The sequence below is a fragment of the Sus scrofa genome, chromosome 11, assembly GCF_000003025.6.
Source record: "Sus scrofa isolate TJ Tabasco breed Duroc chromosome 11, Sscrofa11.1, whole genome shotgun sequence".
Lineage (NCBI taxonomy): Eukaryota > Metazoa > Chordata > Mammalia > Artiodactyla > Suidae > Sus > Sus scrofa.
The window spans coordinates 43,785,246-43,799,729 of NC_010453.5; the positions used below are offsets into that span (position 1 = coordinate 43,785,246).

General features: G+C 33.0%; 1 protein-coding gene across 1 annotated transcript in view; it reads right to left on the bottom strand.

The window, feature by feature from the left end:
- The window catches only part of DACH1 (dachshund family transcription factor 1), a 422,381-nt gene that overhangs the window by 19,860 nt on the left and 388,037 nt on the right, over window positions 1-14,484 (bottom strand). Inside the window, exon 10 of the mRNA XM_001924267.6 lies at window positions 14,288-14,356. Within this exon, the coding sequence (XP_001924302.4) occupies window positions 14,288-14,356 (69 nt within the window). The remainder of the gene's footprint in view (window positions 1-14,287; window positions 14,357-14,484) is intronic.

Sequence of the window (14,484 nt, forward strand, 5' to 3'; positions counted from 1 at the left end):
CACTTTTCTTTTTGTCTACTGTATTTACTTCACTTTTTTCATTATCTGAGACTTGGATATGTTAACCAAGATTGGTTCTGAATTCTTAGGGAAGTATAAGCCAAGGAGCTATATTATATGATTAACCAACCCTTTAAATTAAAGGTCCCTCTGCAATGTATTTAAATCCTTCTCATTCTAATAATTTATGAAATAAAGTTAGAACTTATAAAACAAAACATTTGGCATTTGTAATCTTTTGCAATAGTCAAACCACTAAAGTGCCTGATAAAATGGGATTAATCTGAAGTGCACACACTTGAAGATATGGGGATGTGGGACCCAAAAATCTATCTCAAGAGTATGTCTGAATTCCAAGCAGTTAGAGAAAGTCATTGTATTCATTGCTTGGAAGCTGTTCTCTTTACTTGTGACTTCAGTGTTATATTCAATTTGGTTTATATACCAACAATCTGATGTATTATGAGTTTTTATGATTGAGAGAACTTTTCTCTATTATCAGAGAAAATAAATATTTACCCTGTTCATGATTCCATATCATTTTTAAAATCTGTCATTTAACATTAAAAACATGTATATCTGAATTCCCTCAGAAAATGCATACGGTGGTACTGAGCTATTTGAGCAACAGTTGCTTGAACCTAGAAACATACATGGGTTTGGAAGAGGAATATACTTTCAACCCTATTGTCTTACATCTAATCTTTTCTCATTTGTGAAATTTCTCTCCATTTCCAACCCCGGAACTAGAGATAAATTTCATATAACTTTGCCAGAGAAACATAAAAACCAGTACAAGGACTATGATAACTTGGTATGAGATAGACCTAAGACTGTATTAACCAGCATAAGCCATGAAGGAAAAAAAAAAAATTGAAATTTATAAATACAAGTAAATGTCATTTCATCCTGGAAATCAAATAATTAGTTCTTAATCTGCTTAAATGGCAATTTCATGAACAAATGTAAAACCATAATAGTATAGAATCAAAGTTAAACACAGCACACCTGATTATGTATGGGAATAATTTATGGCCTAAAATCTCTCCATCCAGTGCTTTCTCCCAGGGAGAAATAAATAAAGAATGAGAGTCAGATCCAATAATTTGTAGCCATCATTCATCGTTTTATAGGTGTAATTAGTAAGCTTAGATGGAACTATGTTTGGAGATTTACTATCTCTGGAGTATGATTATCTATGAATTAAAAGAGTCTGCAGTTATTCATACTATATGAAAATGCAAACCATATTAAGAGAAATTTGCCAAAATATAATAAAAAAAAATTAAGAAGCTCTCACCCTTCATCTCAAATGCATCAAAAATAACTGGTTTATCTTTTATTTAGTTTGGAAAGAGATAAGTAATCATTAACAGCTGAAAATCAATCTCCTTAAGCCATACTGTTTAAATGGACATAAATACTGAAATCCACAATTTGTCATGAATTTTTTAAATGCCTTGAAAAACCTGTTGGATATCATTTTCATTTTCCAGCTTAAAACTTTGCTAAAAGAAAAAGTATGCCACGTACTGAAAAAATATTCATTGGCTTGAGATAATTTTTCAAAATTCAAAAAATGTGTAATGTTGGCCAAAATCAAATACTATTGCAAGTACTATTACATTAAATTTGTGGATAATTGTAGAACTAGCAAATTCTTTTGAGCATAGCCTCTACTTACTTGTAAGTTCTTTACATATGTTAATTCACTTAATCCCCATAACAAGCCTGCATGGTGAATATTATGACCATTTTCTATGTTTTACTGATTAGGAGCCCTCATAATCAAGAAGTTTAATTTACACTTTTAAAGTTATACAGATAATAAACAGCAGTGTGGAAATCAGAACTCAGTCTGAATCCAGAATCTATGTATCCTAATGAACCATGAACACACTGTGTGTGTGTGTGTGTGTGTGTATTTATACTCATAAGAAATTAGATATATGTGCCATTTTGACGGGATAAAAATATCAGCAATAGAGCAGGTCTTAGTAGTTAAAGTGAGTTACCAGTGTCACAATTTTAATGAATGGTTGTGCCAGTACGACACTGTGGCTTTCAGTCTAGCATTGCTCTCCTAAGACTAAATCGTCTTCAGGTTAATTCTAATTATTTAGAAATCAGTTACTTAAATAAACTGTCGATGTTAATGCTAGAAATCTATATCAGCATTTACTTCGTAACTGAATAATAATTATCTTTATAACCTAATGGATTTATTTTTTCCTTTTATCTTAGGGAAAACTCCTTGAGAAATGGAAAATTATGAGAGTGGTTTCAGGGCTAAAAAATAACTATTGCCTAATGCAAATGCCTTTTTACTTCCCTAAAGATGAATCCTCCAGGAAACCAAAGTCAATTTAGTTGATATTATCACATTACTAACTTTACATGGAAAGAACTAGTATATATTTGCATTTTGAATCTTAATCCTTATAAATTTATGCCACCCTCATTATCGAGTTGAACATTTAGCCAGTCACAGGCACTTCATAAATTATCATGAGATACAAAGATGGATGTCAGGTAAGAGCAAGACATATGGAGTCAAAGAGGCCCAGAGCTCCTGAGTTCACCCTCCGATTTCAAGCAATTTGCTTTATGATCATGCTCCTCAGGCTCCTCAAACATAAAGTGGGCATTCTGTGATGATCAACAAAAATAATTTATGTGAAAAAGCTATGCACACTTCCAATTGCTGTAGAAATATTAGAGGATGTTCTTCGTAATATTCTGAATCACTGCTGCATCCAAACAAATGAATACCACTAACAGGTCATGTATGTCCCTTCCCCGATGTCTTTTAACTTGCAGACTCTCTCCTTACTCCCTTCCTCTGTTCTCTTGAATGTATACTCTTTGGCACTTCTTGAAATTTTGGATTTCAGCCCTTTCATGGCACGTTTCTTGCTTTTCCCTATGATCTCTCAGTTCGTGAGAGGAGAAACCCCTGCTGCCTATCTCCAGCAGGCAGATTTAGGATAAAGTTAGCACTGTATTGCTTCTGCCATGAAATACTGTCAATCTAGCAGTTGTTAATAATAGCAAGTGGATTTTAATGGACTAATTTCTTTGAACCAGCTAAAATATTTTTAACCAATGAACCATTTCCCAAACAATTAAACATACTGATTTTTTCTCTCATATATATATTCTCTAGTTGCCCACTATTTCAGCCATAAAAATAACATTACCATTGAAAGAAATGATCAGGTCTTTGTCAATCTTACTTTGAAAATTAAATAGTTATATTTGTCTATTCATTTACCAAATGTCTTGCCACCTTTGAGAAAGTGAAATTGGACATTTTTTTTTTTAAAGTGTTGCTGTTGTAAAATGATCGTGAATGCTAAATAATGTGTTTGTTTTTCAGCTGTTGTAAGTCTAAAGAGATTTTTTTGAATACTTCAATTATAAAAACATTTAAAACGTACAAACTTGTGCAATTTTTATTTTAATGAAGATGAGAAGTTCATTAAAGAAGATAAATATTTCATTAGATGTTAAATAAAACAAAGAGATTTTTTGGCTTCTCTCAGCACAAAATTCCTTTGAAAGATTAATTAATACATGCAAATTATGCAAATTAGACCCATGCAAATATTTTATGAAGACAATTAAGGGAACCATTAATTACTGCTTTTTTTGCTTCAGTGAGATTCATTCATTTAATTTTAATTTCCCTTTAACTGTTTTGATGTATAATCTTGCAGCTAAGAACTTTATCTTTCCTGGCGGGTCACTTAAACTTATAAATTTCATCCAGTGAGCGCACAGAAATCTGTAAAGATATTCTCTAGACTATGTTAAGTATCAAGAGAAATTTCTGACACAATGCACTCCCAGAAACGGGGAAACTGGAAGGGAATGTGAGCTCATTCTTGGACAAGGTTCAACTGCTGGAAAAGCAATTAATTTGCTTTGGCTGTGCTAATATAGGGGAATTAGAAAGTGTGACACAAGACAAATAGAAATAATTAGTTCTCCAAAATGATGTTCTCATTAATATGGTTCGAACAGTAGAAATAAAAAACATTATTGTGGCATGTCTGCATTCTGTCCCTAACCATGGGAGGTAGAATAATGCACCATAAGCACTTTTACATTTATAGTCTAAATGATGATGTTTCATTTTTTTGAAGATACAGCAAAGGATGTTATATATCTCAAATGTCTAGACATATACATGATATATAAATTGATCACATATTTTCCATCATGTGTTTGTGTTCTGATTTTAAAATTTTTTAAATTTTTGTTCCTAAAAGTGAATAGACTTAAAACATGAGAGTTATTTTTCTGTAATTTAAATATTCCCAGGTCACTTCTGTAACTCTGAATACATTAATAACATTTCTCAGAAAATAAAACTTCTACTTATGCTCTAACTTAAAGATGCTCTTCTGAATATTTATTAAGGATTCTCTGAGATGGCCAGGCTACTTTTACTTTCTAAGGATTAATACAAAAAGAGAAAGCAGGTTTTGTGAATATGAACTACAACATTGTACTATTAAATGAAAACCTTCTTCAGCTTTGGTAGCTATTACATACATTTTCTACTCTAGGTGAACAAGTTAACCAGATACCATGGCCATCCAAAATTTTCCTTGATAATAAAGGTGAAAAAGACTCAAAGCAAAACTAATTTTAAATAAATTTTCCTTAAATCTGAAGGTGATAATAAAGGTCTAAAAAATTAAAAATGAAGATATTGACCATAATGAAAAACCAACTTCTAAGCTGTCTAGTTAGTCATAATAATTAAAATTATCATTGATAAATATACATATATAATGAAAATAACAGAGGCTATTTTTCCCCTTATTCTCTGACACTTTTGTGTTCCTGCAGCCAGCCACTGTTAATATGGTATGAAAAGTTACAAGTGGACACATTCTCACTGATATTTGTTGAGTTCTTTAATGTTTTCTAAAAACAGATCTCAAAATTAAATGTTCTTGCTTACAAAGATAATCTCATTTCATTCATTGTGAAATTTCTAATTTCTCTAAATTTCTTTTGCATATTTACACAGTCCACAGAGTTGTATAGCTTCTAAATTAAGATTATTTGTGACTTTCATTGACATACTGTTTAACCACTCTTCCATATCACTAATTATGATGTTAAATCAAAATGAATCTAGCATTGATCTTTAGGGCCCCCTGCTAATATCTGTCCCAATTTCCATTTATCACTATTCTTTGATTATGGTCTTCAGACACTACTCAAGCCAAGCTAAAAACACATTCATGAACAAGCCAATTTAATTCAATTATCAATTTTATCCATGCTAAAAAAACATTATTACATTTTCCATTAATAACTGCTCTGTTTCAGCCCTTAAAAGAAATTTAGTTGGACAATATTCATTTCCTCTTTCTAAACCTCCAATTCCAATTCATTATTTCTGATGGTCCCCATATCCCCTGACCTCCCATAGTACCTATCACTTATGGTATTACTTTTTATTAGGAAAAATGATGTCAAATATGCTACAAACTAAGCCCAATCATTTGGCCTTACTTTACTCTGCTACTTTTGGGCAATGGAATAAGAATTAAAATTACATCATAAAACCTCATTTTATCTCACAACTCAACATAAACATATAACAGTAACAATTCTGATTTTCTTTCATAAGAAGCAAGAGTTTGGAAAATTAATTCCATGGAAATAATACATTGAAAATAATTTGCATGTAAGTATAACAATTTAATACTGTTTTGAGTAACTTCATACTTAACTGCTCACTATATCTGATTTCATGTATAATTACTTTAAATTACTTAAGACATTTTCAATAAAACCTATAAGAGAACTTCAGCATTTGGGGTTTAAGCATATCTACCCACATTCAAGAACAAGACATTTTATATGTCTTAAAAGAATAGCAAAGGCTTATACTAAAATTATAACAAAACATTAAAATTTTATAAAATATTAAAACATGAATATCTCTGAGACTTTCTACTTAATAATGATAACTCCAATTGTCTAGTTAAATGGGTAGTTAACAATGACCTATGATAACTATGGAACATTAGCCTATTTATTGGTTACTGCCTGCAATCAATATCATTTTTTGTTCAACTTAATCAATGCTATTTAAATTGATTAGCTACATTGAAATGCTGCCAAACACCAGAAACCAGTGCCAAGGGACTGGAAGTAAATTTATTATTGTTTTATTTTGTTCATAGTAATATAATCCTAATATTTATTTTTTAAAATCAAGAAAAATAGTTTGAGGCAATCCCTACGGTGATTACATATTTTTCTAAGTGAATAAACAATAGTCAGTATACACTGCAGGCAGCCGGCAGCCACACAAAATCAGTTTTAAGCAAAACTCCCCCTTTTTGAAATGAAAACCTCTCCCCTTAAACTAAATAAAGACCATCTTATACATATAGAAAATTCAGTTCTGGTAACAAAAAATTTCTTGTAAATTTCTGCAAACACTTTGCTATGGGACTAAATCAACATTATGCTATAAATAAAGACCAATTTTCAGAAAAAAGAAAAGTAAATTACATATTAAAGTAATAATAGCTTCAGTGTTTACCAGTTGCTAGGCACTATAAATATGTTAACTCATAATAATAAAATTTAATATTAGCAGCTAAGACTTAACTGTGTGTATACTATTGCCCAATATATGCTAAGTGCTTTACATGGATTATTTTATTTAATTCTCACAGAAATACTCTGAGGTCAAGCAATTGCTACAGGAAAAAAAAAAAAATCAGCGGAGCAGAGATTTGAATCTAGACCTTCCTCTTAGAATATCTTAATTGGTAGAGTCTTTAGACACATCTAGAGAACCCCCTATCTACAATAAACTTATGGGTCTCTTTTAAGGGTAAGAAATAGAAATATGCATAAGATAATTATGTGAAATCAAATTTAAATAATACTTCCACTTTGATCTTTAAAGTGGTAAGTTTAAGTAAGGTTCAACTTAGGGCCTTTACAGTATAGAAAAGTCTGGAGATACTGTAGAGGCTCTGTTCAAACACATACTGTAGAAGAAATAAAAACAGCTTTCCAATTGGCTTACATTAAATGGAAATTCGCTGTGTGTCTGATTCTAAAGTTCACCGCATGTTAAGTTGTAGGCATAGAGATAAGACTTTTATCCAAATATGATTAATCTCTTAATTTCTTTTATTGCCAGTTTACTTTCATAGTTTAGAATGAGATTTCTCCCCCCACCCCATATCTGGAAGTGTCTATAAACATGGTATAGGCATAAATGACTGATTTAAAAGTAGCTGGAAAAGAAATATTTTTCCAATTGCATATCATTCCCTAATAGCAGTCTGTAGACTGTTTTGAACTTTTGAAGTCATTAACAGGCAATGTGCTAACTATCTACAATAAGTGATGGGGTTGCAAGCAGTTACCATAGAAGAGAGACCCGTAAATCCCTACAGCAAGGCGTGGAGGAAAGAACAAAGACTTTGGGGTCATAAATCTGAATTGAAAGGTCAGCAACTCCACCAGCTCATAGTGCAAATGTAAGAATGTTAAATCCGTCATTCTGAGTGTTCATTATCTCACCTTTAAATTAGAATATATGGGGAAGGCTCAATAATTATGAACTCCTAATCCACCTCACTATCTTAGTAAGCAAATACTACACTTACTACATAATATCAGCAAGTCTAAACGAAAGAAAATGTGTGCTAGAACTCAGTGTGTTCTGGAACATTTGACCCAATAGAAAAAGTTTGATGAAAGATACAAATTTCACTCAGAAGCATGACATGTATTCCAATGTTTTGAATCTGTAAATTACTAAACAACTAATCATAATAGCATATTTTTAAAGAACAATACTTTAACAATCCATCCCAATCTAAGAACAATCAGGAAAAAATAATGGATGTGAAAAACAATCAGACTAACTTATATTCCCAACGCCAAATAACTTTTGGTGTAAATGCTAACAAGTTATATTCCCAACGCCAAATAACTTTTGGTGTAAATGCTAACAACTGATATTCCCAACGCCAAATAACTTTTGGTGTAAATGCTAACAAATAACTTTTGGTGTAAATGCTAAGTCTTTGTTTCCTCTCTTGCAAAATGAAAAGATTTAATTTATCTTTAAAACCCTTTCTCAGTGCCAAGGCAGTAATATCATATAAGTGTGCTTGGCATTTCATCAATGTTTGACAAACATTTGTTGAATAAATAAATAATTTTTAAATTTAGCTTGTACCTTCAAATATCTAGGAAACAGAAAGAAGATATTATTAAATTGCAGAAAAAAATGTTTGTTAATATGAAAGCAAGTCTTTTATGCCCTTTTATTGGAAGAACATTTGGTTTTCTATGATCTTAGATCAGTCAAAAACAGAATAAAAACCCAAACAGTTTTGATTATGGACATTGGATGTAAATAAAAGAGTTGTACTTTCAAGTGGAGTCAAGATTTTGCAAGCGTAACTTGCAGATATTCTAAGATGTCAGAAGTACTGTGGTCCACATTCCCACTGATTTCCACAATTACTTTTTGGTCTAAGAGGACAGATTTTTCCTAAGAAGGAAAAAGCAAGAAAGCTGCTATTTCGCAAGTGAACTTTCCAGATTTTTTGAAAATTTATAAAAGACATAGCTAGAACACTAATTCAGGATTCTCCCATGTTATAGTTCATGTCTAAACAGTATACAGAGATTATACCATTTGATATTATAGAAAACAAATCAGGAAAGAATCATGAGGTTAATGTTTACTAAACAAAAGAAGAAAGTGTGATGTAAGAAATGTGATTACGGTATGTTAAGTATAAATTTTAAATAGATGTAAGTGACCATTTAGAGAATCCAAATCTTAGGTCAAATTTGAAAGAAGAAAGTAACATTAGAAATGCACACAAAAAGAATAAATGCATGCTGTTAATTTAGCTATCAGAAATAAAGGTTAAGTCTACCAGAATTTGTAATTCTGACTTTCCTAGGGAGAATCCTATTATCCTTTGTTTCTTTCCATCAGTCTCTCCAACCAAAGACTGAGAAATGTCAGAAAAATTATAGAAATCCTTGACATCCATCCACAAGCTCTAATACAGATCCTAATTCATCAGTACAGTCCTTCAGGGAATATAGAGCAAGCACAACAACGTGGCAAACATTTGGGCGCCATGAATGTAGCACAAACATTTGACACATTAGTTTATAAGTGTCAAGCATATGGTCACTAAGAGCACAATAGTGAACAAAAAGGTGTGGTTCATGCTCTGCGTAGCTACCATCTGGGTAGAGGAAGAAGAAGACATTGAAAAAAAGAGCTACCAATGCACAGCTGTTATTGTGGAGAAGAGAAGGGTATGGTTAAGAAGTTTTAAAAGGAGTAACTAAACCCACGGGGCAGGGAGGTGCTGCAGGGGTGGGTGTGTAGTTTGGGAAGTCTTCCTGAAGGATGTGACTTCTAAGATGAGACTAAAAGGATGGGTGAGTGAAGGCAGGAAAAAGAGGAAAATGTTACTGGTAGATGGAAAAAGATGTGAGGCTTTCCGAAAAAAAGAAAAAAAAAAAATCCAGTATGACAGAAGAACAGAGAGTGAGGGACAATAGTTGTTGATTATACATAGAAGGCAAGGGTGGGAAATGTCAAGCAAGCTTCATCTCACTACTATATATTAAGGAGGATACTGGATTGGACAGACGGGGTTACTCTAAGCAAGGCACATGGGAGAAGACAGATTTGCAGGAGGGAGGGAGTAAAGATCCTTTAGGTTTTATGCACCAGACCTGAGGTCCTTGTGAGACAACCAAATACAAACTGTATATTATTTGGCGCTCTTTAAAGGTGTCTGAATTGGCTGGAGAGATACCTTTCTTTCTTCTTCCTTCCTTCTTTCTTCCTTCCTTCCTTCCTTCCTTCCTTCCTTCCTTCCTTCCTTCCTTCCTTCCTTCCTTCCTTCTTCTTTCTTTCTTTCTTTCTTTCTTTCTTTCTTTCTTTCTTTCTTTCTTTCCTTCTTTTTTTTTGCTTTTATAGGGCCGCACCCACAGAGTATGGAAGTTCACAGGCTAAGGGTTGAATTGGACATACAGCTGCTGGCCTATGTCACAGCCACAGCAATGAAGGATCCAAGTAGTTGAATCTACACCAAAGCTCACAGCAATGCTCAATCCTCAACCCACTGAGTAAGGCCAGGGATTGAACCCACATCCTCATGGATGCTAGTCGGATTCATTTCCGCTGAGCCACAGCAAGAACTCCCAGAGAGATACTTTTTTTAACTGTTAAAATATATAAGTTAAATAAACCACTTAAGTGGACTATTACCTATGTGGAGAGACTAGAATTCAGGCAAAGAATCCTGTAATGTTACAGTTTGGGTGCATACACTATGTGGATATGAATTTGTATGTGGGGGGAGCAGGCTTAGATTTTGGAGGATACTTATTAACTTGTCCAAATAGCTGTTTAATAAGTATTCATATGAAATCTTTCTACTGCATATATACTTAAAATATCTTACAAAAAGCTTTAAAGTAAGATAAAATTTTGAAACTCCAACAAAAATCATGACCTATCAATTTGAAGGTCTCAAGTCATGAAAGAGTTAATCACCACACAATGTAACTACTGAAAAAATGTTGTTTTTTAAATTTCTATGCTTATTCTATAGTCATAATGTCTCCATTGGGACTCGAGATTTTTTTTTTTTTTTTTTTTTTTTGGTTGTTAGGGCCACACCTCTGGCACATGGAAGTTCCCAGGCTAGAGGGTCAAATTGGTGGTACAGCTGCCAGCCTACAACACAGCCACAGCAATACAGATTCCAAGTCGTGCCTGCAACCTACACTACAGCTCATGGCATCACCGGATCCCCAACCCACTGAGCAAGGCCGGGGATCAAACCTGCTTCCTCATAGATACTAGTTGAATTTGTTGCTACTGTGCCACAAGGGGAACTCCCGAACTCATGAAATTTTTTTGGCCACATCTGTGGCATGCAGAAGTTCTCAGGATAGGGACTGAATCCTGGACAGAGACTGAACCTGTACCACAGCAGTGACAACTCCGGATCTTTAAATGCTAGTCTGCCAGGGAACTCCCAGACTCATGAATTTTGCATTAATTATGAAAAAATCAGCATGAAAACTTTATTCCTGTATAGTGTAGACTAATTTACCTTACATATGCAAATAAGTAATTAAATTATTTAGGGCCTCTTTGCTCAGAAATATTTTCTAGGAGTTCCTGTTGTGGCTCAGCAGTTAATGAAGCTGACTGGCATCCATGAGGACTCAGGTTTGATCCCTGGCCTGGCTAATTGTTGCCGTGAGCTGTGGTGTAGGTCACAGACACAGGTTGGATCCCACATAACTGTGCCCCTGGTGTAGGCTGGCGGCTACAGTTCCAATTGGACCCCCAGCCTGGAAACCTCCATATGCCATGGGTGTGGCCCTAAAAAGAGAGAAAGACCAAGACCGGAAAAAAAAAAAAAAAGGAAGTATTGTCTAAACTGTGTTCTGGTTTCCACTTCCCCACCTCTATAGTTTTGCAAAAAAGGTGGCACCAAATACCAATGAGGCAACATTTATTTGGGGGTAATTTAGCAGTATTTAAGCAACTAGCTACTAAGTGACTAATTCTTGGCCAAGCATGGTATTTATTTATTCCCTAAAGTGTTAAAAATAATAAATACATGACAAGTATAAAGAAATGTGAGTTTCTTTTTTCTTTCTTAGTTGAGTTTATTTTGGAATAGAGAATAATTTCAATTATGTTTAGATTGAGAACAAGAAAGAATGCAAAAAAAGAATGCAAAGACTATCATAATGCCTGAAAAAAAGGAAAGGGAGGAAGAGGCTGTGTTTGTGCCATTCCTGAATTGTGAAGCAGTACTTGCTCACAGCTCCCAAAACACCTGACATAGGCCATTTCACCAATTAGCAATGACTTCTGGTACTTTCTTCTTTGCCTTTCTCATTCTTGTGCTTAGACTCAGAATTTACCAAATACAGTCCTTTTTCTTTGATTTCTTGTCTTCACTGTGAATTTTGTTATTTTTGTTAGCTTTCAGATTTATAAATTTAGTTTCTAGGGTTAAAAACATTTCAAAAGGCTAAAAGAGCTTATTTAGTGAGGTCAGAGTAGCAAAAGATGATCACTTGTTTTGGTATTTTAAAAGTCTTCGGTGGTTCAAGGGCTACAGAAATAACTTTTAGCAATTAACACATAGAAGCAGATTCGTCTACATTGTTTTTTCAGATTACATTTGAGAAAAAACATATATCTAATTAAAATCATTAATATTATGTAAATGTTTTACAGAAAACTGTGCATTGAACAGTATAAGAAAATCATTGAATACAAGTATACAGAAAGTAGAATATTACCAATTATTTACACTAGACACGAGGAATACATCTTTTCAACTGACAAGCTGAGTGAATGAAGTGAATAAATGGTTCATAGTAATAAATAACTCCATAATTTATGTTTGTTTTAAATTACTATGTAAAAATGTTGTTCAGATGTTTCACTTCCTTAGTTATAAAGTTACTCGAGTGGACTTTCCATGTTATACAACTGATAACGTTCTGGATAACAAAAAGAAAGCAGTCTATTATTAAAAAATTTATTTCAGAGTACGTAAAATCATAATAGAAATTGAGAGTTGTCAAAATTTCAACTTATAGAGAAAGGCCTAGTCCATATGCAACATATTTGAATATATGTGAGGTTTTATTCAAATTAAAAAAATAACTATACCTTATTAATGACCAAAACACTGCTGATAGCAAATTCATGAAATACATGTTTTGGCAACTATGCAAAAATCTTTAATCATTGCCTAATCACTTCTTAAATCTCCTATTTATATGAAGAGATATAGTGTCTATGATTTTGCTTAGCTTGATTTCTGACAACCTTGAGAATTCTGTGGATATCAGATAATTTATATATCACCATCTACTGAGAGACTTACGTGCTTTCTTAGACCACTTTGGACATTAGCTAATTTAGTGCTCGAGTCATCCCCAAACACACAAACAGGGATGATTATTCACATTGACTTTATTGAGGTTATTTTCCTGATAAAGAGGACTGGCTTTGTTATTAGTAATTTGCTAGCATGTGTGTGTAATTCTGAAGAGATTCAACAGGAATCTTTTGATTTGAATAATAATATACACACACATATATAATCTTGCTGAGATCCTTAATGCTCTAAAAATGAAGTCTTTGGTGCATCTACAATTGTATTATATCCAAGAAGATGTCTCATAATAACATGGTTGAAGCCTTAGGACTTAAAAAATAGTTATCATCGTCTCAAGTACAAGATATAAGCAAAACATTCTCCAGGAGTGTTTCAAGTTTCTGATTTTTATTTATTGCTTATATAATACTTTACAAAATGATATTTCCTTTACACTAAACCAAGAATGATACTTTTGGAACTGATTAAGTAACATGATTAATGTCAAACAATATCCCCAAAATGATTGAGCTTAAAACGCAAAATAAAAGCAATTGGGGGGATTATAGCAGTTAATCATTTTAGGCTTCTCTTTGAAGAATCATCGTCACTTAATGCTCTTTTTACTGTTTAGTATTCATGTTGTTAGATTTAGTTTATTGTCTGGAATAGACGTTAAGACTATAAAATCTGCCTTCAGATTTCTTCTTTCCTGATAGCGTGGTCCTGGCAATACACACATTTTGCTCTTCTGAGTGTTTAATCAAACTCCCTTTAGTATTCTATATATGGTTTTGCTTAGCAGATTTGTGTTATTAAAATTTATATAATGGCGCACAGAGCATTCAGAAAATCCGCATAGAACTAAACAATATTATTTATTGTTCACTTTCAACTGGTCAGTTTTGCATGTGCCTTGCCTTCACAGAAACAAAAAGAAGAAAATTTCAAAGTTTAAAAACTACCTAGTTGATTAACTCAAGATTTTATTGATATAGAATAGAACTTATAAACCCCTTGCATATTAGATCAAGATTCAAGCATTCAATAAAACACATTTACTGTGTCCAAGATTAAATCATACATTGTTTAAAATTTAATTATTCCTTTTTAATTGCATTGTATAAACAGAAATGACCTGTTAATTTAAAGAAAATCTATCAGCACAAAATGAATTCACTCATATAAACAAGCAAGATGAACTTGACCTTGTTTGAACTTGTTTTGATGTGGCCCAGATGGTAGGCTACATGCTTGAATAGCAGGCTAAAGCAGAGGAAAAACTCATAGAGCAAGATCTAGATTTATAGCCTTTTGCAAATTCCTACCTTGTATTGTCCTTTCAGCATCTGTTCTGCCGCCACTGCGGTCAGCTTCTATCTCTGGGGTCAGAGAGTCTAAAAGCACAGAAAGGTAAGAGTGACACACATTTCGTTTGATTCCTATTGTCCTTTTTTTCTTTCTTTTTTTTTGTTTTTTTAAAGCAACCTGTTACTTTGGTGCTGAATTAAAATTACATCAATCT